The sequence below is a fragment of the Pleuronectes platessa genome, chromosome 15 (genome assembly GCF_947347685.1).
Source record: "Pleuronectes platessa chromosome 15, fPlePla1.1, whole genome shotgun sequence".
Classification (NCBI taxonomy): domain Eukaryota; kingdom Metazoa; phylum Chordata; class Actinopteri; order Pleuronectiformes; family Pleuronectidae; genus Pleuronectes; species Pleuronectes platessa.
This window is the reverse complement of record NC_070640.1, coordinates 24,405,308-24,424,703: the sequence shown is the minus strand read 5'-3', so window position 1 is coordinate 24,424,703 and position 19,396 is coordinate 24,405,308. Positions and strand designations below refer to the sequence as shown.

Sequence of the window (19,396 nt, the reverse complement as noted above, 5' to 3'; positions counted from 1 at the left end):
AGAGAAAACACTGACACAATTGAAGGAAATGAGATACATTCTTCTCCCTTGCAAATAGTGAGGAATAGAACTCCTGATAGACCCCTACTAGTAGGTCCAACAGGGTCTGGAGTCCAACAGGTCCAGTGGTCTGTGCGCTCCCGTTCTGGTCAGGTCAAGGCCAGGGCTAGTCGACATGATGCCCAATGGGTGAGGTGCGTGCTGGTTTAAAATAGCAGTGAAACCCTGATGTCCAGTTGTTGAATTTGCATGAATTTAAGGTGGAACATATTTTTCCTCTTCCTTAACAGTTTCTCTATTTGGTTTCTTGAGAATACAGTAACAGTCCAATCTCTCTCTGGCTTCACCTCTGCCAAACAGACAGTCGCTTTTTGGGATCTCTTTCTGTATCACAACCTAAGCCTTCCCCTTACCCCGCTTATCGTTTTTACTCTTTACCTGCTAAGCTTAATCACTGTTCAAGATTGTGTTGTTTCTATGCAAACATCCTCTTTCAATAGGTCATGTTCCCTCTCACGTTTTTCCTCTCTCTGTTTATCTTTGTAAGTCAGATCCCTCCTCTCTTTGTCTGTCTGTCCTCTGCCCTTGTTCTTCTCTTCCTGTGGCTTTCCATGGTTGTGCCACATCTGTCAAACCTGCAGTTTCTCTAGCTCTGACTCAATACCTTTTATGGTGCTTGAATCTCCCTCTCGGTCTCTACCCACTCCCTCTATTCAAAGTACTATCCTTTTTTCTACTACAACAGTTAAACCTTATAGAGAAGTGCGTGAATGCTCTAAAACAATTCCCCCTTTTTTTTTTTACCTGCCCTTGATTGCTCTTCTTCTGTTTTTTCTTTCCCTGCGATAAATATGAACCACTGACATGAATCTGAGCTTTTAGTTTTCATTCATGTCATGTTTTGAATAGTGCAAATTTATTTATTTGCAAAAAAAAATTTAAAAAAATTGTTGTATCCCTTAATTATTTTGTATCTCTATTCTCTCACCACCTCTCCCCTTTGTCACCCCACGTATCCTCCCTATTTAATCTGCCACCCCACACTCAATCTTATTTCAGCAGCCGAGATAATATCTTCTCGCCAAACTGAGTGGTTTTGTAAATCAACTGTTTGTCTTTTAATCCACCCTTTCAATCCATAATTTATCTCCTGCAGTAGTGTCTGTAGATCTGTGTCTGTGCTCTTTTCCACTCACTCTCTTTCTCTTCTGCTCAACTTCTGTTCAGACTTTACGATTGAATGGCGTCCTTCCTATTCTCTTTTTAGAAATACACCACACTGCCTTAAACTTGTAATAGTTTAATTTCATAGTTGTTTAAACTGCTTTTTGTTTCAAACTGAATGGCCTCACAACCACATTAAAGTGATTATGATTTGAAGCCTCCGTGCTGGCAATAGCTAGTGGCCTGAGGCATTATGTTTTGGGGTTGTCGTCCGTCCGTCTGTCCCATTCTATTGAAACAATATTTCAAGTGTGCCTTGAGTTTCGTCACATTTGGTACAAACATTTTGTATCACTTGGACTCAATGATGAACTGATTCGATTTTGGTGGTCAAAGGTCAAGGCCCCTTAAGGGTATCTGCTCACATTTGGCACAAACATTAACTTGAATCAAAGAATTTTAACTGATTTGATGTGGACAAAGATCATGGTCATGCTGGCCTGTTCTTCTTGAACATTACAGTTTGAGAAACTCAACAAATTTGATTGAATAGCATAGCAAAAAGATGGGTGCCTATTTTTCTTGAGGTTGCTTGTGTATCAAACATCCCTAAGAACCGATGTGTCACATTTTACCAATGCCACAGCTTCTCTAAAACCTTTAAAAATTACAGACCTGGAGGTGATAATTGACAAGATGATGACAACCACTGCATTACAGAAGATAATCCTCATGAATTATTTATTCATGACACCATGACTTGATGCCATTGCCCACATTTCTCTTACTTTTTTCATTCAAGGAAAATTTTGCATGGACAATGTTCAGCCAACACTTTGAAAATCCTGCCCTTAAACCCGCCCATCCAGCATTTTATCTTAGTCTACATTATGACAATGTCGCAATAATATACAGATTATTTAGTTACACAGTGTAATTGCATATAATATACTGTATATTACATAAATGGTATTCCCTATTAATCCTAAAAGATGTATGTGATAATTATTAAAAAATAAAGGGACAGATTACAGTTATAGAACACTGGGAAATTTATCATCTATCAAACTAGGTCAGGCAAATTTAATGTTCATGGAGAATACTCCAGCCCCACATACATTAGCACCTCCTACTGGTTCTAAATTGACTTGGCGAGCTGCAGCAGGGGAACTTCACTTGACAGCTGGATGAATTTATTTGAGGTAATATTATAGGAACACTATTCTAATTAACTCTCCTCTGTGTTCACCTCATATTATTGAACAAGTAAAGAAGGAAATAAAGACATGCTAACTTAAAGAAATGTGTTAATATCCTTTCCACGATAGTTTTAGTGGAAAAGCCTCTTGCATTAATCATAAAGTAAAATAATGTCCAACATGTGATGAATGAGTGCAGCCCATCAGCAGGAGAACAATATGAGGCACAGTATTGCTGCACACTCACATGTTACATCAAGGCTTTACTTGTAATCAAAAGTGACGCTAAAGCCTGTCAGCTTGTAAAGCTGGTTTATGTGCGTCAGTGTGCAAGCCATTGGAGGAAATTAAGGAAGAGGAGGATAAGAGGAAGGAGGGGCCGGGTTTAGTGAAGACAGCTTGAAAGTGTCACTGTCAGGAAAAAGTCAAAAAAAGTGACGGACAATTCAGAGTGACCAACTTTCAATAGGGATAGTTTGTCAGCGGTAAAAAGAAGACATTGGAAATACTTTCTTGATTTCAACCCCAAAATATTTTAATCCTTTAAATACCTGTAAAGATGAGCTGTATCCCTGTCTCACACAGGTAAGAAACATGACAAAAACATTCTAAATACTTAGAACATGATGTATCTACCTGCCCATGCTACCACAGCTGTGAGAAATGGTGTTTTGTGTTATATTCTTAAATAAGAGGGTACCATAAATTCAACAAGATCATACCTGAGACTAAATTTATTGGGACCATGAAATGGAAATTGACTGCCTGGAATGAAATCATATATCAAATTCATGACAGTAGCATCACTGTCTCTATTCAGAAATATAAATTCAGAAATAAAGCATTGTGATTAGAGACATTTACTCACATATTTTGTCCCTCTAGATTTTAAATACTCTGTGCTTATATGTCAGTGTGTTTATACACATATAACTAGAAATATGAACTCATGCCTTGGTTACAAAAACATAAATGTTTGCAATGTCAATGTTACCTTACAGGATAATCACTCCATTATACAACTATTCAACTTTGCCCTTAATTCCTTAATAATTATAACCCTATATGTCAGGCTGTCTTTTTTGTTTCCCACCTTTTCTCACCCTTCCCCCATCTTTGCAGCTGACAAGTCAGTTGTTGTTCAAGCCTGTTATTTCATTAAGTGCTTACCTGCAGATTAACTCAGAGGAAAATAACATCTTACTTTGCCAGCTCCCTCCTCAGCCCTGAAGTATTTTTCAATACAGTATTTTTGTCCCACTGAAACCTATGATAAAGCACTCCTCCATCTCAAACAGTCTGTGAAAATGAGTTAAGTTAAATGAAATAAAATGTTCCACATTTGGTTGTTTAGCTTACCTGCGTCTCTGCCTTTCCTGGTCTTGCCACAATACGATAAAAAAAAAATTCTGACTACGTCTTGATTCTATTTGGATGTATATTTTCTATGATGTTGTAGTTATTGCCAAATAGAGCTTTTCTTCCAACATGAAACAGTCGTTTTTAAAATGTTCCAGTTTAACTGGTGATCAGGTTAACAGGTGGTATTCGTGTACGTTTTAGTCTATCTGAATGAATATGTTTTAACTCACATTATATTATGTAATAACCCTAAACATTTGTACTATTCTCTCAAATTTCTTTTTAATTTTTAACAATGTGAATGCGATAAAATGAAATACAATGAATATAGAGCAATGATTAGCAATTTGAAACTCTCATAACGAAAAGCCCCAAATGTTAGCCAGATGTCTTGGAAGGTGTGAGTTGAGCTGTTTGAAATCGTAAACCTTATTTGACACAAATACGCTGAGGTTGTCATTGAGTCAAACCAAAGCAAAGCCCCTGTCAATGCTGTTTGTGTTCCGACAACATGGCAGTGTGCAATTTCTGCGGCTACCATTCATGTACACACCCAAAAAAATACCACAGTTCCATGTGTCTAAATCAGTGGTTCTCAAACTTTTTCTCTCATGCCCCACTTTGGAGCTCGAATATTTTTCATGCCCCACCAGCGGGTGGCATTCGGGAGCACCCCTGCCCCAACAAAATGATGACAAAATGGGCCAAGTTTAACATGTGTATTTAGATAACATACACATGAACATTAATTCCACATTACTTTCAGGAATTTCTGATGTACAAATAAAAAACCTTTAAAAAGCATATTTTTGTAACATTTGTCACTTTTTCAAAAAATAGTGCCATAAATTTGCTTAAATTTAACTTAATGGAAGTACTTGAGGTGACATTTATCACTACATTCCTCCACCGGTCTGTACTTTTTCAATAATAGAGAAAAAATAAATTCAATTATATCACTTTGTTACTAAGACGATAAAGCTCAACCAAAAAGAACATGTGCATGTGACTGGGGTGTAATGTTTCTAAGTGTCTTCTTAATTTGTTGGGTCTCATAGAGTTTTCAGACATGAAATACACACTGGTCTCTCCTCATGTCCTTCCACATTGACTGTGAACCCAAGAGCAAGATAGACTTCATCGTTATTTCTTTTCAACTTGTTTTTTGAACACTGTCTCTTGTTTGTCCCTGACCGGCTGCTTCACGTGAACGAGCTCTGATCTCGTGTGTGTGTCTCTGAGCGAGTGAGTGTGTGCGGGGCGGAGCCCCGGGGCCTGAGTGTGTGCACTCTCCGTTCGCGAAAAATATGCGCGACATGCATAACACTGTAGAGGAAGCCACTGCAGAGGGGCTGAAGCCGCGGTTTGCCGACCCCTGGCTACGGAGAAAGAGCGATTTGTTTACTGCTCCGCCTTCAAAGAGATGCAGACTTCAAAACATTAGTTCGGCTATAATATTAGTTCCACCTCACATTTCCTCACGTTTCCCCCACCTGTTATGCCTCCTTGCCCCACACAGTTTGAGAATCACTGGTCTAAATAGACTAAAACCCTTGTTAATGTGATTGGAACTCTGTGAGGTTGATGTGAAAGGTCATTGCATTGTAGACTTGGGGCAAAGAAGGCATTGTGCTGTGTTGATGAAATGCAGACCTTTGCTAGTGTAAATGCTTCAGGCAAAATTGACCTTAATTAAACAATGTGTTGTGCTTTTTGCAGTATGAGCACCATTCTCAGTCAAGTAGAATCTCAGATGGAGGACAGTTCAGTGGAGCGAAGAGGCAGCAGAGCCTACCAGGTACAACTGACATACTTGCCCGCCTTAGTGTCCCTTGATTAAATTGCATCACTTGTTTTCAGATCCACATTTTTGATTAGTTTTAATAGTGTTATCTCTATTATACCTATCTCAAACCAGCATTTGGGTTATGGAAATAACCCAGCATTTTTAGTGTGTAGATTAGGCTGAACCATATAACATGACTAGACTGTGCAAAGTTGAGGATGTAGCTAAAAACTGGTTTGACTGATAACAGCTTGAATCTAAAGTCGGTAAATGTTGCTTGGGGAATTAATACAATAAATGTACATATTTATGAAGATCTCACATCATCTTTATATTCTGCTTGCCCTCCCCTTTCTTTCTCTGATTGCCTCTCTGCTGTCTGTGATCACATATACAGTATTTTAATGACGCTGAATCCAAAGTAAAGCTTTTATTCATTGACATGTTTTTCTGCTTCTGTATCAGACAATGGAACGTGTGTGAACCAGTGACCCGTTGTTAACAGTTTAGGACAGGCAGGCGCTACATTCAAGACATTTCCAGCTTCTGCTCTCTTCTGCTATTTATGATTTTATAAAATTGTTTGACAAAATCCCTAGACACATCTGTTATTCTAGCGATTGCAGTGATTTCTGCAAGTTAAAAAGTGAAATGATCCCTCTGTCACTCAGGTCTGTATGTTCGGCTACCATGTGATCGAATGATTTTTGTGAACTTTTTCTTAAAAAGACAACATACCCATTAAGCTGTTGACCTGGTAAATTTAGATTATTATACATTTAATATTCCCATTTACACGTAGCCATGAATAGTCCTGAAAAACGATCCATCCATCCATCTCAACTAATGACTTGTTCAACTGTGTGAAGCCTACTCTTGTGTTTGAACTTTTTTTGCATATATCTCAAGCCTAAGCTTGCAAACTGTTGTGTAGTTGGTTTGTGGACAACACAACAGGCAAGAGGCTGTGCTTTGCAAACTGCAATAACTGAGACATTTTATAAACGTGCTGTAAGCATGTCTAAAGAATTATTCTAAATTCTGAAAAAGATTAGTACATACAGTGCATCGTGTTTTTTGTTCAAACATGCTTAATACTAAATATACAATGTTAAACTCACTGTGGATGGGGAAGTCCATCCTTGTGTTGGGAATTGGGGAATTTTCTACGGAAAGTACCTGTAGGGATTTGTCTAAAAACATTGGATTGCCAACACGGCCTGTCCTGAGATATTAGAAACCAATTTATTTTGAAAGAGCAACAGTACTTGGCTGATCCATTGTGAAGCTTGATAACTCCATCACTCAATCTGTCGGTAACATTTGCATGCAAGAGTGGTGATTCAGCAGTTACTTGGAAGGTCTGAGGGTTAATATTCTAAGATGTATCCTCAGATGGTTTTAAACACCTTAAAAGTTTGGAATAACCGAAATAATTAGCATAACTTTAGATTTTTTTAAGGAAAATGAATACAAATCATATATCTCCCTGGTCCAGATCTTTCCAGAAGCCGACAAAAATGAAGACTCTGATTCCAGTTCTTACCCGGATGACTTTCTGTATAGGAGGGAGCGTCTCCCCTCTATTGTTGTGGAGCCCACTGAGCTCAGTGAGTTGGAGAGTGTGGCGTATCACTGGCCTCGTCAATGCCAAATGAGCCACAATGTGGGTGAAGAGGAGGAAAGCTCTGGTGATAACACAGAGGCCTCTGTGGATGGAGATCAGCAGGAGGAGATGGGGATGGAAGAAAGGTGAGGACACTGCAGTTGTATATTATTTGATCCTGCCTTTCAAACACATTTGACCTGTGTTCTTTTTATCCCTGCACAAAGACAATTAAGTTAAGTCCAGCGGAGGATATCAGAGTACATTTAGGCTAAATGTATGGTGTAAATGATGGCGATTGAAGTCGAATTTTAATGTTGTATCATCACTGAAATAAAAACTTGTCCTATTCAGTGAATTAAATACAATATGATGGATAATATCCTCTGTATCCTTTGTAACATATGACAGTTTCTTTACATTTTCATTGTTGCAGCTCAGTTGGCAGGAAGTTTTCTATTGGACCGTCCCAGAGTCAACTCTCCCTCTCCCGTCTGACTCCGCCTGCCTCCCCCACCCACCTTGAAGCTGCCCCACCATGTCAGAAGAGTTGAACTAGTACAACCAGTATGGACTGACACCATTGCAGTTTACCTGAATTGTGTATATATATTGTGTTTATATATAAATGTATAACCAGTTCATGAGTACTATACCAATAAATGATAATCCTATTGGGAAGGGTGAGTAAAGTGAAGATGCAAGATCCATTTCAGATAACTAATATTAAGGTGATCCAGTATTGCTATATCCAGTTTAGAATTATCTGTGGTTAACTGCTGCACTTACTGTTTCTGACTTGTGGACTGAAGTAATGAGACTGTAGCGACAACCTCCAGTACTTCTGAGGGTGAATTTATTCCTTTGCAACACCAGTCTCATTCTACAGCACGCATGTGATGAATTATCCAGTTTACTAAAGCATGAAGGCCCAGACCCCAAATGTCTGTTATGGCTGTTACCATAGCAATGTGAGCTACAACTGTGGCATGGAATAACTTCGTCATGGCATTAGTGGACCCACAGAATGGAGGGCACCTCCATCATGTCAAAATAATTGACCAGTATGTATGAGGTTTTCACAGATATGAATATTGAATTAAATTGCCTAATAATTAAACTGTATATGTCAAGGAGTAAAATCATCTTTGATGGAATTAAGACCATGTTGGGACATTACAGCTATTACCCCCATCTATTGACCTACATACAAGTGTACAGTCCCTTCGAAATGTATGTTTTTTTTTTTAAGTCAGAGTATAGAAGTCATAGTAATGTCACCAACTGTAGTATGGAACATTTGTATAACAGTTACAGTAATAAGGCCACGTTCATGTTTACAATGCTCACTATATCAACACCTTCATATAATTCTGTAGGTTCAGCCACATTTGAGAATACAATAGATGGCGACTGTTGAGATCATCAATGTTATTGTTTTTTATAGCCACAGATTTTGGGTGAACTGCTCTTTCCGCCATCTTGTAAGAAAAACTGTTGATAAAATCTGAAAATACAATTTCACAACTACATGTGTCCTGCATCATTCATGATTGAGGAATGAAACATGAAACATCACACACCTGTCATTTCTAAACTGCCAGTGTGGGTGGCTAATATGCCCCTATACAATTGTACATTTTCTTAAGGATATAAATATTCATTATGTCAATGCCTCTACACTTACAAGAGTAGAATATGTATAGGTTGTTTGGGCTAGGAGAACCACACACACTGGAATCAATCAAATGTAAGACACAGTTTTTACTGTTGCTAAAATTGTAGTTTCCTAGCAGATTGAGGATCATATAGGTTTCAATAGTCCAATTTCAATTCAAATTGACCGGTTTCACAGACAGCCCATCAAGTTACATCAGTGAGCTTGTGTCTACAGATTCTGACCTCTAGAGGGAACTAGAGCAACACATCTCACTGGTTGAGTCTAAAAAAAACTTTGTGGCAACTCAATTTCAGCAGAGAACTATCTGAAAAGAATAGTGGTTGATTTGATGCAAAACTCTGACAGCCACTTTTTTTGAATATCAAAGTTGGAGCATATAGTCTCTGCATAAAGATGTCTGAGCATTTCTTAGTTGACCATTTTAGATTTAGAATGTGTTAAAGAACCCTTCATCAGTCAGCTGACCAGGCATACAAGTTTAAATGAGATAAACACTGAAAATATTGTCTATTGGTGCAGTCCAAAGCCATAAAAGAATTTAGACCCGTGAACTACCAGTCACATAGCTGATGACAGGCACTCACATGTCATGCTGACCCAGTCCAGTTGTTGTTGTGGTGAAACCATTCATCAGGAGAAAAAGAGGGACTGGCCATTGTCAGGGCAGGAAAGTGTTAAGGCCTACATTATAAGACTTTCATAAAATGTAGTCATTTTCTTTCTTTCTTAAAAATGAACCAAAATGCAGAGAAGACTTTATAGCCTTAAGGAAATTAAGTTTCAAAAGACAAATATGGTCAGAATTCTGAACTCTGCTTGAAATTTCTTTCTTTGTGTTTCTCTGTGGACCTACATATATAAAATACATCTCCACAGTCTACATGACAAACACTACCTACACACACTATACAGAGAGACTGTGTGGATGTGTTTTGATAAATCTTCAGATAGACTTGACACAATGGGACAGTCTGACATTTTACTATATGAACCAATAATACTGTGTATAGTGTGGCCTACTTTCAGTCTAAAATGTGCTAATGTTTCATAAATGCTGGGCCGCTGCTGTGGTGTTCTTGGACTTCTCTTGCTCTCCCTCACATTCATCAGAGCTGAAAATAAACCTTGGGGGGAGGGGGCTCTGGAAAGAAACAGAGGTTGGTTGACATTGCCTAGGGATTTTGAGAAATTATGCTGACATTGAGCGACACAAATGTTTTGTCTTATTTATACATTCACTCTTTGTCGGCTCTGATGGTTCTAAAATCCCCCCTGGTTCTTTTTACTTTGATTCTTAACTAAACATTAGACTCAACTGTTGTGGTCTTCAATACTAAATAATTGTGGCTGTTGAGATACAGGCCCCGGAAGAACCAAGATTAGATATATTTTCAAACTTTGGGCTTCAAATGTATTCATTCCTAGCTAATATAAATGTATCAAATAAATCCAAATACCAGAGGGAGCAGCAAGGGAGCACTGTGAACCCCAAATAGCCCAGAGTGGGTTTGAGTGACAAATGGTCCCACATTGTTTGTTAGGGAAAAAGACAATACATGGTAGAAGAAAATCTCTAGCACCAGCCGAGCCCGGGGACCCACTCGAAAGCCCCACCCTGAGTGCTCGAAAATGCCTAGAAATGGCTCACTCTTTGTGTTAGATAAAAAACAAAACAAAAACACAAAGTGCTGTACAGAGATGCACTGTATGAATGTGGCTGTGATTTGGCCAATGGAAAAAGCATGAATGCTTTGAGTGGTCATCAAGAGCAGAAAAGCACCACATACCGTAAATGCAGATGACTTACCATTTACAGTGTGCAGAAGAAGGTGGAGTAACCATTGCTGGCTAACTGGCATTCTTAATTGACAAAATCTAGCAGTTACAAAGCTTTTGAGAGCATCTTTAAATTTGTGTCTTAATCAATTCAGAAAAATATCTTGAAATTACATATTTTTTAGTGGCCATCATTCCTTCTCTTCATTACTTCTAAAAGACCTCAGCAGACCTGTTGAGGCATGCACTCCTCAAGTTTTTTGATCATTTGTCGATGTTACGTGCTGTGTTTTGTCTCTCTCCCCCTCTCTCGTCTGCACCAGGTGGGAGCTCCAGAAGCATCTCCAATGGCACATCTGAGGCCACTCTGGCATCAGGGTGTGGCCAATAAAGACCCTCAGCTGTGCCGGTGAGCAAGGCAGCAGTTAGGGAGCAGACGTAGAGAGGAGTCGGGCTGGGTGGACGTGCCATGTGGGCTTGCTGTGTCATAGTATTGGTTGTTGGTTGGTGTTTTTCTTTTTCCCCTTCCGCCATAGGAAGGGTGTTTTCTGTTAACTGAAAGATTAGTTAATAAATCCTTATTTCCTTGTTAACCCCAAATCTTCTGGCTTCCTTGTTTAGGATCCGGTTTTATTTTCTAATTGTTTGTTCCTGTACCCTAGATAGCTTGGGGGACGTAACAGTCGTCCACAACCTCAAGCCAATGTGTTTTTTTTAGGGCTGTGAAATGATTAAAATTTTTAATCAAATTAATCACAGGTTTCTATGGATTAATCATGATTAATCACATTACCGATTTTCTCGGAATATTTTTGTGAAAACAAGATTTATGACATTTAACTTTTCTTTTGTGCTGCAACTCAGCAGTTCTTCAGCAGTTATCATTGCTTTTCCATATGGAACATTAATATAATCTTCATCCTAAACAATATTCGGGCTCCTTAGCCATTGTGTGGTTGGATAAAACTTTTTTTTTTTTAAATCAAACAGAAATTATTTGAGCTTCTTAGCCATAGGATGGTTGACATTTTTTATATTTTTTGTCACACAACCATTAACCACACCATGATACAATCTAATGCCTCTAAAGGCCCTCTTAGCTACTCGGTCTTTAGCCAGTTGGTGAGGCAAACTAACTTGTTCAAATTCTCTGACAGTAAAGCTGACCGCTTCTTTTGCACAATGTGTCCTGCGAGTGAGTCTGGTTTGGCGCATTCCACTTGAACGCCCCTCGCCTCACTTCTCGCAGAGTGTGCATATCACCTTGGTTTTACTGAATGTTCGATCTTTGTTTTTTTGGAACACGATCTTCCCGTCCAGAAGGTCCTCAGGTTCATCAGAATTATCCATGTTGTTTGTTTGTTTGAATGGCAGCTGCCGTCTGACTGCATTAGAGCGGCAACTAGTGCAGAGGCGGCGGAATTGGAAGGTCCTTCTGCGCATGCGTTAAATGCGTTTAAAAAAAAAAAAACGAATTAATCCTGTAATTTAATCATAACGCGTTAACGCGTTATTTTTCACAGCTCTAGTTTTTTTTCCCTCTTTAGACTATGTCAACTATCGCCATTGTTCCTGTAACAAATACTGAAGCCAGCAGAGGTTGCTAAAACGCGTTGATGGGATATATTTAAGGTGTTGTTCACTCAAAAATTTAAAAGCAATCATCAACCATTGGCCACTAGAGTTTAAGGGGTAAACTTTGTTGCAGCAGAATCCGAAGTACATTTCAGACGTAATAAAACAACATAAAAAACATGAAATGCCTCCATGCTGCTTGTGTGGTGTCAAGTGTCTGCAAGCCCCGACATTCATATTCGGCTCAAAACGGTGTTGATTACACCATGTTTTAAACTTAATTGTAGGTCGCAATTGACTTCAATTGTATTGGATTCGGCTGCAACAAAGTTTACCCCTTAAACTCCAGAAGTGTTTTGTGAACTCAAAACACTTCACCCATCCCTCCATGGGCATCGTGGTGAGTATACAATGAGTGAATTTAAAGCTTTCCCTTCAAAGTACCGCACAGACTATAGGGGGTAATTTTTCAGGGATGAATGAACCGGGTAGAAGGAAAAAGGAACAATAATACAAGGATGGAAGAGATAAAAAAAAAATAGGTAAATCACACTGAATCTCTTAAAGTTCCAAAAATAATAGCCCCTCTGTCTCCTCTCTCACCATCACCCTCTCTGTCTGGCTAATCAAAGCCAGATGTATACACATGAGGCCCTCATTTCCCACCCCCCCATCTCTCACTGTCTCTCTGTTTCACTTTCTCAGTGTGGGTTTCCTCCTCAGGCTCAGTGCCTCACTGTTCCTTCTCCTCCCTTCTTGCCCCCACCCCCTCCCCAGACTCTCTGGCAATACAGGAAATACTCCATGTTCCTGGCCCTGAAGGAAGCACATTTCTTCTAACCACTAACAGATGGAGGGATGAAGGATTGGAAGAGAAGGACATCAGCATGAAAGGATGGCGACTGGGAAAAAGTCCCAAATACTGAGATAGATTAAATGATAAAGAGCTTCAGATGTAGCAGAAGTGAGAGGGTCTGTTGTTTCCCATTGGAGCATTGGTGGCTTATATGAGCAGTTCTAATTCTTATTTCCTGTCTTTTCCACTTTAATGAACATAAGCAGCTATAGCTGAATCCGAATGTCATAAAACAACCCAGTTAATATAAATCCCCTTGTGCTCGCTTCATACACACACACACATACATATGTTTTTATATATATCTTGGTGAGAACGATCCTTGGCAAAATGCATTTCCTAACCCTCCATCCCAACCTTAAACATCACACTTATACAGTGCCTTGCATAAGTATTCACCCCCTTTGGACTTTTCTACATTTTGTCATGGTATAACCACAGATTAAAATGTATTTCATCGTGAGTTTATGTAATGGACCAACACAAAATAGTGCATCATTTGGAAGTGGGGGGAAATATTACATGGATTTCACAATTATTTACAAATAAAAATCTGAAAAGTGTTGAGTGCATATGTATTCACCCCCTTTACTGTGAAACCCCTAACAAAGATCTGGTGCGACCAATTGCATTCACAAGTCACATTTGCAAGTCACATAATTAGTAAATAGGGTCCACCTGTCTGCAATTTAATCTCAGTATAAATACACCTGTTCTGTGACGGACTCAGTTTGTTGGAGATCATTACTGAACAAACAGCATCATGAAGACCAAGGAGCTCACCAAACAGGTCAGGGATAAAGTTGTGGAGAAATATGAAGCAGGGTTAGGTTATAAAAAAATATCCAGAGCTTTGAACATCTCTCTGAGCACCATAAAATCCATCATAAGAAAATGGAAAGAATATGGCACAACCGCAAACCTACCAAGAGGAGGCCGTCCACCCAAACTGAAGAGTCGGACAAGGAGAAAATTAATCAGAGAAGCAACCAGGAGGCCCATGGTTACTCTGGAGGAGTTGCCGAGATCCACAGCTGAGGTGGAAGAATCTGTCCACAGGACAACTATTAGTCGTCTACTCCACAAATCTGGCCTTTATGGAAGAGTGGCAAGAAGAAAGCCATTGTTGAAAGGGATCCATAAAAAATCCTGTTTGGAGTTTGCCAGAAGCCATGTGGGAGACACAGCAAACATGTGGAAGAAGGTGCTCTGGTCAGATGAGACCAAAATTGAACTTTTTGGCCTCAATGCAAAACGCTATGTGTGGCGAAAACCCAACACTGCCCATCACCCTGAGCACACCATCCCAACAGTGAAACATGGTGGTGGTAGCATCATGCTGTGGGGATGCTTCTCTTCAGCAGGTACAAGGAAACTGGTCAGAATAGAGGGAAAGATGGATGGAGCCAAATACAGGGAAATCCTTGAAGAAAATCTGATGCAGTCTGCAAAAGACTTGAGACTGGGGCGGAGGTTCATCTTCCAGCAGAACAATGACCCTAAACATACAGCCAGAGCTACAAAGGAATGGTTTGGATTAAAGAATGTTAATGTCTTAAAATGGCCCATTCAAAGCCCAGACCTCAATCCAATAGAGAATCTATGGCAAGACTTGAAGATTACGGTTCACAGACGGTCTCCATCCAATCTGACTGAGCTTCATCTTTTTTGCCAAGAAGAATGGACAAACCTTTCCATCTCTAGATGTGCAAAGCTGGTAGAGACATACCCCAAAAGACTTGCAGCTGTAATTGCAGCGAAAGGGGGTTCTACCAAGTATTGACACAGGGGGGTGAATACTTATGCACCCAACAGATGTCAACTTTTTTGTTCTCATTATTGTTTGTGTCACAATAAAATTTATTTTGCACCTCCAAAGTACTATGCATGTTTTGTTGATCAAACGGGAAAAAGTTTATTTAAGTCTATTTGAATTCCAGTTAGTAACAGTACATAATGGGAAAAAGTCCAAGGGGGGTGAATACTTATGCAAGGCACTGTAGCCTCACTCAAATCTTTACCCTAACTCTAACCTAAACCTAATTCTTACCCTAACCCTCAAACCAACAAGGTTACAAAGTGCTTCACAAATTAATTCCATTGCAAAAAATGAAAACGAAGGTTGTATGCTCAAACTGGTCCTCACAAAGATATATGTAAAAGCACACACACTTGTTGTAGGAGTCACGTGCCATAGTCTGCTATAACTCAGTTTAGGTAAATGCATCTATAATATTTCTATCTTTAAATTGAATTTTTTTCTGTTACTCATGTCTTGTATAATGGCCATGCAAGTGCACAGTTCCTTTGTGCAGCAAAAAAGTGCAGTTGGTACAGTCCAGCCAGAGAAAACGTGGAGGATCTCCTGAGTCCAGTGCGTGTGAGAACAACTATTCTATTCGATCGCTTGTGTGCTGTGTGTGTTTTCTATGCCTGTGTCAGGATGCTTGGTCTGAATATACATATAGTGAGGCAGTGAACAAGCGTCAACTGATGAAACTAGTGGTTATTGTTTTTCTTCTAGAATATTTAAGAAACACAAATGTTATCTTTTGATATATCTTTATTTTCTAAAACATATTGTATATACCGCATTACAATTTTTATTCAAAAGGAACCTCATAGTGAGTTGGGTAGTGCATGTAAAATGATAATACTGTCAAATACTGAAAGTGACATTGTAACATTAAATACATTCTTGTGCAGGCAACCATGTAATTATTATTAATATTAAAACGTTAGAATTGAAAAATGGATAGCATTCAGCACCCTTCAATAGGGTATATATAATAGCACACAGTTGCTCTGTAAGTGAGACATAATCCCACCAACATTTTCTAAAGATAATTTAAAGATACTGTTGTATCTTACTGTTTTTCGTGTGCTGCTATAAAAAATTACAATAATTAACTCATCCGCAAATTCAGAGGCCCTTTGTATTGTAATAACCTGTACCTCCTCCAGAACCACTCCTTTTCAGTTTCATATTTGGCCATGTCTGACAGATATATTTAATAACATCAATAATAATGCACACAATGTGCACATGTAAAAGTTTGTTGAGAGTGGATAAAGATGATGGATAAATAGGAGTTAAACTTGCATGGGAAAGTGGGAGACAATGGATCCTTCTTTTAAAATTAAGGCTGACTTCATGGCAATGAAAACATACTCTTTAAACATGCAGCAGTTTTCACCTGTCTAGAAAAATAACTAGGCCTCTTTCTACATGGGGAAAACACCTGTCGTGTAAATGCAACTTCCCTAAATACCAAAATTCATTTATAAAAAAACGACAGAATTAGAGAAGGTGGATACATTTTTTTAAGAGTCACATTCAATAAGAGCTGAGGATCACTACCTGTCTCTGACCATTTTACACAGGGTAGTTTCATAAAGTTTACGACGACCTGGATTCACTTTCAAGTTACTGTTATTGATGGCTGATGACAACCACCAACCTCCCCAGCCAACATCTGGAGCCATCAGTGGCAGTAAATACTCAGAATTGAACATAAATTACATAGGGTGCTTGTGATTTTATGTTTCTTTTTTACGGCAAACATGTACTGGTCGAACCATTGCCTTCCTTAGAGAGTGTAAAGCTAATGTTAATGTCTGCCACCCACCAATTGCTGATGCTTTTTTTGCCTCAAGTTACAATTCTAAATCAGTACTCACCAGCCCGTAGCCTGAGATCTTCTAATAAGGTGATGTTAGATATTCCTTGTTCAAAACCGTAGCTGACCGGGGCTTTGCTGTCAAGGTCCAAACCCTCTGGAAAAGTTTGCCTGGGAAACTCAGTAAAGGCTCCAGTCAGAACTGCTGACTGGAGCCTTTAAGTGACTTTTTAAGTGAACATCCTCTGTTGTACCCAACAGTTAAACATCGCCACCGGTACACTATTCTCTCATGACTCTCACATAGCCTAGCCCACCTCCCACCTAAATCATGAACTGCTTTGTTTTAATCAATTCTTTTATCTGCATAATAACATTCCCTCTTAAAGGGGAGTGTAGAGGTTATGTTAATGATCAGACAGTTACTCATTAAAAGGTTAAAGTTAAAGGTCTGATGTAACTGACTTAGATCACTCATACATACAATCCACACAAAAAGGAAAACAAGAATAAAAATAACAAAATTTGCATTAAAATATAAAAATGGCATTGCATGAGAACCAACAGCTCATAAAAACACTTATATATTGAACATTTATCTGAGTATGGCTGAAAGCTAAAACCATGAAATACTGTGACTTCCAAGACATTCGGGTTGACATGTGCTTTGATCAGGCTATCCTTTGACAAAGCATGAGTCATCCAAACTTCCATCCAAACTATTACACTTCATAACGATTTTACATACAACATGTTAAACAAATAACTGATATGGTGATAGCCATTTCTTTCATTGCTTGTTGAGGGTGATCTAAAGCCATCCGATCAATTCAGTCAGAGAAGGTCAGACTACTTCCATGTAGAAATAGATTTTCATATCATACCTAATTAACATTTTTGTTGTGTTCACAGTTTGTGTTCTGTCATGCTACTACATAGTCCAAAGCTTGACAGCTCATATTACTTTATTTCGGCCATTATTCCACATCATACAGTGGTCATTACTTTCAGCGAACCAGTGCGGAAGCGCAAGATCTTCTTCTTAAGGGCATGTGAGGCCTTAATCTTGACAAAAGCTTTGGGCTGCATTGGGGCTCCAGGTGGGGCCGGAGGTGATGGGAGGGAAAGTTGAGGGGGGAGTTGTTGGGGCCAAACCAGACCACCACTTTCATCTGAGTCACTGGATAAAGAGCTGGAGTCTGGAGAGTCAGCCTCGCTCATGCTTGACTCAGACTCACCCTGATCTTGATGAAGGTAGTTCTCACTTGGCTTACACAGTGGCACTTGATCCCTCTCTAACTGGTACTCCATAGGTTGATGATGGTGTGAGTGTTGGAGGAGATTATGGTTGCGGTGTGGAGAGACATATGATGCATGTGTACGAGATTTGCGTGTGCGCCTAGGACAAGGCTCCCTTTGGTTTGCCACATGTGCTGGTACGGGCAGCTGGTCAGCTTCATCTTGGCTGAGCTCAAGACTGGACTGCCAGCGCCGACAGCTACCACTTCCTTGCTGCTGTTTCTTGCTCCTGGATTGACTATTCCGGCTTCCCCTTCCACCACTCCCACTTTCTCCACCATCCCTCTCTACCGTATTGTACTTGCGCTCTGGAGCCCTTTGCAAGCTGTTTTCTGACTGAGACCTACACGCCTTCTTCCCTAGCCTCTTTGTGGCACCACTTCTCTCTTCATTCAAACGGCACTTCTTTGGGCCCCCCCGACATCTGGAGGGCTGGACCTGAGAAGCTGTTGGCTGCTGCTCTTCATGATGATGGTTTCCTTCTGGAGAAAACATGCTTCTGCTAGGTTTAAGTATCCCAGAGCCCTTCTGGGGATTGGAGTGATACTGGGCATAAGCTCTGGTGTAGGCTCGACAGGGCTGGGCTGGAATATACTCTGCATTGACCAACTGCCCATCAGGAGAAGGTGGATAGTGAGACTTTGACACAGCTGGAGCTGGCTGGTAGTTGTGAATCAGGGTTGAATCGGTTTCACTATTGCTGGAGTCTTGTTTGGCTGGCTGCACACTGCAAGATAGATAATCTGGCAAGGTTGAGCTGGATGTGTGAACCATAGAGGCCTGCCTTGGCTTGTGATAAAATCCTGGTTGATACGGGACACTTTGGAGGAGGTGGTTGTGGTAAAAGGGTGAGGCCTCTTCATTAAACTCGGTCCCTAGATGACATTTCTGATCCACATTTTGGCAAGCCTGTGAGGCAGCTCCCTCTGAACACTGGGACAGAGTTGAGATCTGTTGAACAGACACCTGCTTTAGTGAATCTTGTTCTTCCTTACGGCACAAACTACTCTGCCTCACAACATTGACAACTCGGGCATCATGTGAGAGGCTGGTGCGGGGCTTGGAGGGGCGCATGGGTAAAACTCTGCGTTGGATAAGACCGAATATGTAATTCTCTACTTTTTGTGCTTGTTGATAATCTTCCTGAATGGGATCATCATTCCACATCACCCCGAAGGCATCAGTAACCGTGGCTTGTCTCGTCGTATCTGATTGCCATGATTCTCCTATCTCTGTCTCTTGTGTACCCTCAGGGACTAAGAGGGAACTTGGGATCACAGGTTGATTATTTGATTCAGGAGATCCATTTTTCTGCGTTACAAGGACATCTCCTGACAAACAAAGAAAACACCACATAAATGATCAGTATTATTTTTGGTATTACAACTACAGTATCCTGACCATTGCAAATGGAGGACAAAGAAAGGTATTAATGTAACACTCCTATCTGTATTGTATATTATAAAGTATGT

General features: G+C 39.8%; 2 protein-coding genes across 5 annotated transcripts in view; one reads left to right on the top strand and one right to left on the bottom strand.

Annotated features, from left to right (window-relative positions):
* The first annotated feature begins 2,793 nt into the window (after positions 1 to 2,793).
* Positions 2,794 to 8,590, top strand: LOC128457216 (protein LBH). Its single transcript, XM_053441815.1, has 4 exons — positions 2,794 to 2,948; positions 5,445 to 5,523; positions 7,010 to 7,263; positions 7,554 to 8,590. The coding sequence occupies exons 1-4, from the start codon at positions 2,923 to 2,925 to the stop codon at positions 7,669 to 7,671; spliced, it is 477 nt and encodes a 158-aa protein (XP_053297790.1). The 5' UTR covers positions 2,794 to 2,922; the 3' UTR covers positions 7,672 to 8,590.
* A 6,960-nt stretch (positions 8,591 to 15,550) lies between these two features.
* Positions 15,551 to 19,396, bottom strand: part of LOC128456600 (dapper homolog 3) — an 82,674-nt gene continuing 78,828 nt past the window's right edge. For all 4 annotated transcript variants that reach the window (XM_053440819.1, XM_053440821.1, XM_053440823.1 and 1 more), the window contains one exon: positions 15,551 to 19,255. In XM_053440819.1, coding sequence (XP_053296794.1) covers positions 17,613 to 19,255 — 1,643 coding nt within the window. In that variant the 3' untranslated portion in view covers positions 15,551 to 17,612. The remainder of the gene's footprint in view (positions 19,256 to 19,396) is intronic.